This window comes from Carlito syrichta, unplaced genomic scaffold (genome assembly GCF_000164805.1).
Source record: "Carlito syrichta isolate Samal-C Ts95f unplaced genomic scaffold, Tarsius_syrichta-2.0.1 Scaffold303270, whole genome shotgun sequence".
NCBI classification, from domain to species: domain Eukaryota; kingdom Metazoa; phylum Chordata; class Mammalia; order Primates; family Tarsiidae; genus Carlito; species Carlito syrichta.
The window spans coordinates 276,344-285,501 of record NW_007247366.1 but is presented as its reverse complement, the minus strand read 5'-3'; the positions used below and the strand labels follow the sequence as shown (position 1 = coordinate 285,501).

The window sequence follows — 9,158 nt, the reverse complement described above, 5'->3', positions numbered from 1 at the left end:
TGGGTGACTGAGTGAGACGCCAACTCAAAAAAAAAAAAAAAAAAAGAACACATCTATACAAATGATATCGGACACATTCACACTCCTTCACATAGCCCCATGCTACTCACAGACCCCCTGCACACACATGTGAGCACATGCATTCAAGTGTATACCTCAGAGCCACATTTCTAGACATACACGTACACCTGATATATATACATGGCTGCATACACACTCTGTGCGCACACAGTCACATTATACAAAACAGTATATGCACACATGTGTGCATGTACACATTTAATACTAGGGCTTGCTCGTATGTGTGTGTCACAGCCACACACCACACATGAAGGCAAGGACACACACAGGCACATGTGTGCTCACCATGTACATACACATACACAACTGAGTACATTCATACATGATGTGTTGGGTCACCAATTCTGCCCTCAGGTTCAGTAGTTTGCTAGGATGATGACTCACAAGACTCAGCATCTAGCCTGACTCATGGCTCAGACTTATTACAGTGAAACAACACAAAGCAAAATCAGCAAAGGGAGACAGGCCTGGGGTAAAGTCCCGAGGACACCAGGAGCAAGCATCCAAGATTCTTCTCCCCATGTGGAGTCACAGAGGATGCACTGAATTCCTCCAGCATTGAACCATGACAATACATGTGAGGTGTTGTCTGCCAGAGAAGTTCACTGGAGACTCACAAACCAACGTTTTACTGGGAGCTGGTCATACAGGCACCAGTGTCTAGCATGTGCCACAGTTCCAGACTCCCAACAGGAACACAGCTTAAAACATGTTGTTTATTCAGCTTAAACCATATTATTTATGTATTAGTCTACACACAGTGAACGACTCTTATTAATTAGGGAAAGTTTTATGTCAGTGTGAACTGTTGGTGAACTGTTCACCATTCAAGTTCTCAGACCCTTGCCAAGGGCTAATTTTGCAAGCAGACCTTTTGGAGGGTAGCATTCTCAGGTCTGTTGTGTTAACTCTTCCATACACATGCAGTCACTCACCACACATTAAGGGAGGTGTGTACACTCATGTATGCCTCAGAGGCACATGTGTGGATGCATACACACTTGTGTTCACCATATGTGCATGTGAGTCTGTACACACATTTACACTCATATATATGCTCACACTGTCAAATACCACACAAAGGCATGTATACACACCCATGTGTATGCAGATGGGCCCCCACACATGGCATATTCTATGTGCATGTGCTTGGACTTACAGAAACAAACAATTATGCTCATGCACATGAGTGTATGCTCACACATGTCTTATGTGCATACATGTGGGCACATTCATTCTTACCTGTGCCCAGTTAGTCACATATCATACACAAGGGGTTGGGCATACTCATGTGTGCATACACAGCTGTACTCATACTTGGGCACAGAGAATACTCATACTTGCACACTCACAGGCTTATGTGTACACACGTGGGCACAACACACACATACCTACCCATACGTGCAGATGCATGCAGGTATGTACCCATTCATCCCACTTACACACATACAAATACACACATACACAGGGTCCCAAGCTATTCTCTCAGCATGACCACTGGGGCCCTGAGATCTCTTTCATGTGGTGAAGTCATGGCTAGAACAACCCACAAAAGAGATCTTAGCCCAGAACATGCACGGGTCCTTAAATGCAAGTGATAAAAAATGGGCCCAGCAATGCCAGTTACCTGGACTCTCCGAATTCTGATTTTTTTTTTTTTTTGGCAGAAGAAAGCACTTTGAGGCTTTCTTTGGAAGACCCATTGGAGCACAGAAAGGTCACAGGAGACATAGAAGCAGAGCTCCTTCTAACGAATGGGCTCAGTTCTGGCACCAATTTCTCTGTGGCCCCAGCAGGCTGCACCCTGCTCTGATCAGCTTCTGCCCCCATATTTTGGCACACTGGGCCAGTAAGATCTCTGACAGCATAGTCCTTTGACAAAATCCAAAGATCAACAAAGCCAGGAATTCTAGCTTTGTTCTCACATAGAAAAATTGAAGGTAATATGTAAATTAATAAGTAAGAGTACCTTATCTATCTCCAGACCTTATAGAAGAAATGGATAAAAGGAGAAAGAGTCTTATGTGTGCCAGCCCATTTTGCAGCAGCCAATGGAAAGGCTGAGACGTTCTGAAGACATAGTCAGTGGTTGGTCATGGGTGAGGGTTTCACCTTCTGGAGGGTATGTGGACACGATAGAGGCAGAGGCACAGCACTCTCCTCCAGAAGTGGTGGTAGGGGGCGTTCTCTCTATCAGGACAGAAAATTGAACATTAAGCCTAACACTGCCCTGAAAGCCAGTGATAGTGTCTCTCCTCTCCCCACCACTAGCCCCTGACACTCATGCACACAAGGAAGTGTCTGGTTTGAAAGAGCTTATGATGACAATCAAGAAAAATGTATAATAGTTAGAAATCATGAGCCAGGTGTGGTGGCATGTGCCAGTAGTCCCAGCTCCTCAGGAGGCTGGATCACTTGAGTCCACCATGGAGTTCCAGGCTGCAGTGAGCTGTGATCATGTCACTGCACTCCAGCCTGGGTGACAGAATAAGACCTTATCTCTTTAAAAAACAACCAAAAAAGACACCCCTAAAAGCCACCACAAATACGGCAAAATGGCAGTACAGATTTGTACACAATGTGATGATGAGGGAAAATACAGGAAAGTGGAACTTAAAAAAAAATTCTAGTGGCCAGGAGCACATAGCCTTCCCCTCTCAGGAGCAGAGCTAGCCAAATGCTGAAAATTATCCCAAGAAAAAAGAAGAGAAACCTTGAAAAGTGAGAAGGGGATCTAGGGACTGTCCCTTCCCCTGTCTTGGGTAGGGTGTCCCTGACCTGTTTTACTCCTGCAGCCAGGGTCGGATGCTAGGCTGACCCTGTGTTTTCTTTCCTGAAGGAAGTGTGCCCTGGCAGCCCTCTGTGACGTCCGGCGGTTCCTTAGTGAAGAGGGGGGACATGTGGCGGTGAGTGTGACACCCTGGTGACATCTGGGAGTGACATTTGGAAGCTCACTCACATCTGTGCTTTTGCTCATCAGGTGTTTGGAGGGGAAAGCAGGGTGTGTGTGCCCTGGGTGCGCCCCTGGGTGCCAGCCCTAGGAGGAAGTCTGCAGCCGCTATGCAGGAGGAAGCCGCAGGCTGGATCTGGGCCAAGATTTTACCTCTGGGCGTGAGGCAGTGCAGGACTTCCCTCTGAATACTTGTATCCTTAGCCATCCCAGAAATTACCTAAGTCTTTAGTAAATGTGATTTCTCCTGGTGTGGGGAGAGTCCTGCCCAACGTTTACTTGCTGCTATAGGAACCTGCTGAATCCTGGTAAGGGAATTGCACCTGTGTGGGACCCCTCTGTCAGGTAGAAGGGTGGGACAGGTCTAAACTGGGGTGTCTGGGGTAAAGGGCCCTACCCCAACTCTACACAGTCAACCACAGGAGGTATTCTTTGCCTTCCTTTCTCTTCTTGGAGCCATTCATGCCTCCTGGAGCTCTGACCCCAGCTCCAATCTGGATTCATTGCCTGGGACACAGCCATCCCCTAGATTCCCCTTTCCTCTCTCCTGGGTTGAATGCCCCACTCCTGGATCCCATGTCATCCTCTCCTTGGCTTACTGACCTGTTTTGTTGAAGCACATCCTCTAGTGTCTTCCTGAGAAAGGCTCTTGGGAAATAAATTGTGTGAGATCTTGTGTATTTGAAATGTCTTTTTTTAATCGTTACATTTGATAGTTGGGTATAGAATTCCTGATGGGAAGTACTTTTTTATTTTTAGTTGAAGTCTCACTGTATCACTCAGGCTGGAGTTCAGTGGCACCCTCACAGCTACTGCAGCCTCTACCTGCTGGGCTCAAGTGAGACTTCTACCCCAGCCTTCCAAGTAGCTGAGATCACAGGCCGGTACCACCATGCCCAGCTAATTTTTTGATTTACTGTAGAGACGAGGTCTTGCCAATTTGCCCGGGCTGATCTTGTACTCCTGGACTCAGGCAGTCCTCTTACCTCTGACTCCCAACGTGCTGGGATTACAGGTGTAAGCCACCACTCCTGGCGGGAAGTACTTTTCCCTTAGAACTTCTACTCTCACGAGACATTGTTCTGTTGCTTACAGTTTCTGTCATGGCTGTGGAGAAGTCAGATGTCATTCTGACTTGCTGATCTTCCTAAACTTTCACCTCTTGGAGGGAGCCGGGGGCTTCTCATTCCCCTTCCTCTTGGGAAACCTTTAGGGTTCAAAGTGATATGTCTTGTGATGGGTCTTCTCTTTCAGCATGCTGGGGGCCCCTTTCTACGAGAAAACTCTTGTCCTTCAGGTATTATTTATTTGATAAACCACCTTGGCCACTTCTTGGCAACTCATTCCCCTGTAGTCCAAGTTTCTGAACTGCTTTTTCTAGAAAAAAGCAGCTAGATTCATGCTAGACTCGATCCTTAACTTTATATTTTTTCCCCTTATTTTCTCTCTTTGTCTTTTGTTTTGAAAGAGACTACCACAACATTATCTTCAAGTATTTGGTTGAGTTAAAAAAAACAAAATTTGTCAGGCTCGGTAGCTAAACCTGTAATCCCAGCGCTTTGTGATGCCTAAACGAGTGGATTGCTTGAGCCTGCGGGTTTGAGACCAGCCTGGACAACCTGACGAGACCTCGTCTCTACAATAAATGAAAAAAACTAGCTGGGCATGGTAGCACACACCTGTAGTTCCGGCCACTTAGAAGGCTGAGGCCGAAGGATCCTAAGAGCCCAGCAGGTCAATGCTGGGGTGGCCGTGAGCATGCCACTGCACTCCAGCCTGGGTGACAGAGTGAGAGTCTAACTCAAAAAAACAAATTTTTTTTTTTTGGCCAGGTGCGGTGGCTCATGCCTATAATCCCAGTACTTTGGGAGACTGAGGTGAGAGGATTGCCTGGGCCCACAGGTTCGAGACTAGCCTGGGCAACTTGGCGAGACCTCATCTCTAGTATAAAAAAAAAAATTAGCAAGGCATGGTGGCGCATGCCTGTAGTTCCAGCTACTTGGAAGGCTGAGGCAGAAGGATTGCCTGAACCCAGCAGGTCGAGGCTGAGGGTGCTGTGAGCTTGCCACTGTACACCACTTGACTGGGCGACAGAGTGAGACTGCGACTAAAAAAAAAAAAAAAATTCGGTGACCATATTTAAATGTCTTGTTCTTTAAGTGTCCTAATTTTTTAGAACTCTGCTCTTATTTCATAGTTACTATATCCTTTTATATCTCCCTTTGGATAATAAGTGTAAGTTTTTTGGACATTTTCTTCTGTTCCATGCCCTGTCTTCATTTTCTCCAAGTCCCTTTTTTCTGTTTGATTGATTTAGTCTCTATTTTCTCATTAGAGGTTTTGCTGGAGTGTCTGGTAAGCCCTGATCAGATGCCCTTTTTATTTTTATTATTATTATTATTTTTAGTAGGCATCTCACTCTGTCACGCAGGCTGGAGTGCAGTAGCACACTGCTCATGGCCACCACAGCCTCGACCTGCTGTGCTCAGGCAATCCATCTGCCTCAGCCTTCCAAGTAGCTGGAAACACAGGCATGCGCTACCACACATGGCTGATTTTTTGATTTACTGTAGAAACGAGGTCTCACCAAGTTGCCCAAGCTGTCCTTGAACCCCTGAGTTCAGGCAATCCTCTTGCCTCGGCCTCCCAAAATGCTGGGATTACAGGCTTTAGTCACCATGCCTTGCCATGGATGCCCTTTTTAAAAAGTGATGCTGGAATTCGAGACTAGCCTGGGTAACATATAGCGAAAAACTGTCTCTATTTAAAAACGAAAAAAGAAATTAAAAGAAAATTAGCCAGACATGGTGGAGCATGCCTGCAGTCCTAGTTACTCATGAGGCTGGGAGCAAAGAAGGGAGTGGGGAGGTGGGGATTGCTTGAGCCCAGGAGTTTGAGATTACAGTGAGCTATGATCGTGCCACTGCACTCCAATCTAGGTGACAAGACTGAGACCCCATTTCAAAAAAAAGAAAATAGGCCGGCTGTGGTGGCTCATGCCTGTAATACCAGCACTTTGGGAGGCCGAGGTGGGAGGATTCTTTGAGTCCAGGAGTTCAAGACCAGCCTACGCAATATAGCAAGACCCCCCCCATCTCTACAAAAAAGTTTAAAAAATTAACTAGGTGTGGTGGCATGCACCTGTAGTCCCAGCTACTTGGGATGCTGAGGTGGAAAGATCACCTGAGCCTCTCAACCTTGTCCCTTTTTTTAGAGATGCTGGTGCTCTGTTCCTGAGGATCCTGGTCCCACACAGGTGGTGTGCTCTGGTTTGGTTTTCTCCATTTCTGATTCAGTCACCGTGTTTCTGTCTTATAAAATTTTGTCGACATCTCCATCTCTTGCCTCTCTTGTTCTCTTTATCCTTCTATTTCCATTTTACTGGGGTTTCAGGATGGAGTGAAAATAAATGTAGGCTCAGTTTATCAGATTTAATTAATTTCGCTGAAATTCCTGCTAGCCATACATGAACTGAAGACCTGCTGTGGACAGAACAGTGCTGAGTATGTTCTTCTATGTCCTGGGTCTGCCCTCTTGCTAGGTACACAGGCACCCACTTTTTCCAGCTTCCTTCTTCCCCAAATAAGGGGAGAACTAGCCCAGCCCTTGCAATTCTGAAGGAGACTGGCCAGGCAGGTGACCCCAGGCAGCAGCTGGACCTGGCAAGAAATCCAGTCCCTGGCCAGGTGCAGTGGCTCACGCCTATAATCCCAGCACTTTGGGAGGCCGAGGTGAGAGGATTGCCTGAACTCACGGGTTCGAGACCAGCCTAGGTAACTTGCTGAGATCTCATGTCTACAATTAAAAAAAAAATTAGCCAGGCATGGTGGTGTGTGTCTGTAGTTCCAGCTACTTAGAAGGCTGAAGTGGAAGGATTACCTGAGCCCAGCAGGTTGAGGCTGCAGTTGCCATGAACGTGCCACTGTACTCCATACTGGGTGACAGAGTGAGACTCCAACTCACCAAAAAAAAGAAAAAAGAAATCCCGTCCCCAGAGATGCCTATGCCACAGTCCTTGGGTGACCTTCTACCTTCCCCGGGGCCAAAGGCTGAGTTAACCCCAGTTTGGTCCTAGGTTTTTGATGCAACAAATACCACCCGAGAACGGAGAGCAACCATTTTCAACTTTGGTGAACAGAATGGCTACAAGGTGAGATCTCCTTGTCTCCTTGCCATGGTGGGGCTGTGACATATCCCAGCCCTCTGAGCCTCCTTTCAAAGCCTCCTGATGCATGCAGGGTATTGGGCTGGCACGACTGCTGAGTATGATTTGGGATGAAAGGGGTTACTCTTTTCTCTCCTCCTGGGATTTTCTTTCCAGGGGGAGGGGGAGTCCTGGTGGAAGAGTCAAGGATAGGGTAGATTCTTTGCCACCCTACAGAAGAAGGATCTCAGGGCCTGGCTTCAGTCAGCATGCCTTTGACAGGGCAGAGAGCTCCCGGAGCGAGGCCCAGGGCCCTGAATGTGTTTGTGGTTCCTTCCTTCGTGCTGCCCTGGTGCTTCTGGTCTTTACTGCAGACCTTTTTTGTTGAGTCCATCTGTGTGGATCCTGAGGTCATAGCTGCCAACATCGTGGTAAGTGGTGCGTCTGATCATGTCGCGGGCAGTAATAAAAGAAAAAATGACTTGTGACAGGGAGGTGCCTCTCTAGGTTTTGGTTGCCCTTGATTTGATCTTGCACCTTGCAAGGTAGGGAGGCAGTATAACCTTGTTGTTAGATCAGGTGAGCCTTGACCCCTGAAGACCACTGCGTGGAAGGCCATGTGGCCAGTGAGCATTCATTCTTGCTCTTTCCCCTCTCTCCCTCCTCCTCCTGGCTCATGATCCCCTGTACAGAGCTGCAGCTGGGTGGCAATATTATATCTGGGAGAAAGAGAGATTCATCCTTCCCTCCCCTCCCCCAGTTTACCTGAGGGATGACCATTTGGGTTTCGGATGATAGTTCAGGGTGGGGAAGGGCTTCCAGGTCTCCCATGTACCATAGAGATGAGGGACTCCCATCTCAGGGTGGTCACTCAGTGATATCCTCTGGACAGTGGTGAGGAAATTCAGACCAGAGAGGTGCTGGACTCTTCCTATTGGGAGCAGCCCCCTAGGTCAGCTTCTAAGGCCCGCAGCCCTGGCCTGGCCTCCAGCCCAATCTCCCCCAACCCGTGCCCACCAGTCTCCTTGGTTTCTGGCCCCACCTGGCTTTTGACCTTAATGTGTCTTTGCTCTGTGCCTGGCTTTGGCAGCAAGTGAAACTGGGCAGCCCTGACTATGTCAACCGTGACAGTGATGAGGCCACGGAGGATTTCATGAGGCGCATTGAGTGCTATGAGAACTCGTACGAGTCGCTAGATGAGGACTTGGACAGGTGAGTGAGGAGAGTATCATGTCCTGCAGCTTTGATGGGGAGTGGTCCTGTTAACTGCCTCCTGGTGGCTCCCATGGCAGTGGCTGGGGGACCACATCAAAAGGCAGAGGTGGTCTGACCTTTTCTGTTTCTTTCTTGGGGGGCAGAAATTGTTGGCCAGAGATGACTTGCAAAATGCCTATCTCATCTGGAACTCTGCAAGTCAGCCTTTCATACTATTCCATTATAAAATCTAGCCTAATTTCAGGAGGGTCTTCCCACAAGGTGTTTGTAAACATTACTACTCTTCTTAAATGTGAGTCTGGTTTTTGAGAAGTGGGGAAGGGATGCCCAGATACTGCCTGTGAGCAGCTGGTGGAGGCAGTGCTTGCTAGCTTCACCTGGCCTCTGAAATGGATGGTCCCGCAGAAGTATTGGACGGTGCGGGGTTTTTACAACCATAAGAGGCATTCAGCTGAGGTCATAGAGCAGGGGTCAGCAGACTTTTTTCTGTAAAGGATCAGATAGTAAATATTTTATTTAGGCTTTGGAGGGTATATAGTCCCTGTTGTAGCTACTGAGCTCTGCTATTATGGCATAAGCAAACATAGATAATATGCAAATAAATGGGCAAGATGGCATTCCAATAAAACTTTAAAAGAACAGCCGGGCATGGTGGCTCAAGTCTGTAATTTCAGCACTTTGGGAGGCAGAGGTAAGAGATTGCCTGAGTAGCCAGGCTGGGTGGCTCAGCCTGTAATCCCACGCCTTTGGGAGGCTGAGGTGAGTGGA

The 9,158-nt window shown here is 47.7% G+C and overlaps 1 protein-coding gene across 4 annotated transcripts in view; it reads left to right on the top strand.

Moving 5' to 3' along the window:
* PFKFB4 (6-phosphofructo-2-kinase/fructose-2,6-biphosphatase 4) overlaps positions 1–9,158 on the top strand; it is a 59,237-nt gene that overhangs the window by 13,478 nt on the left and 36,601 nt on the right. For all 4 annotated transcript variants that reach the window (XM_008058259.2, XM_008058261.2, XM_008058260.2 and 1 more), the window contains exons 4-7: positions 2,921–2,987; positions 7,107–7,181; positions 7,550–7,606; positions 8,266–8,387. In XM_008058259.2, the coding sequence (XP_008056450.1) occupies positions 2,921–2,987; positions 7,107–7,181; positions 7,550–7,606; positions 8,266–8,387 (321 nt within the window). The remainder of the gene's footprint in view (positions 1–2,920; positions 2,988–7,106; positions 7,182–7,549; positions 7,607–8,265; positions 8,388–9,158) is intronic.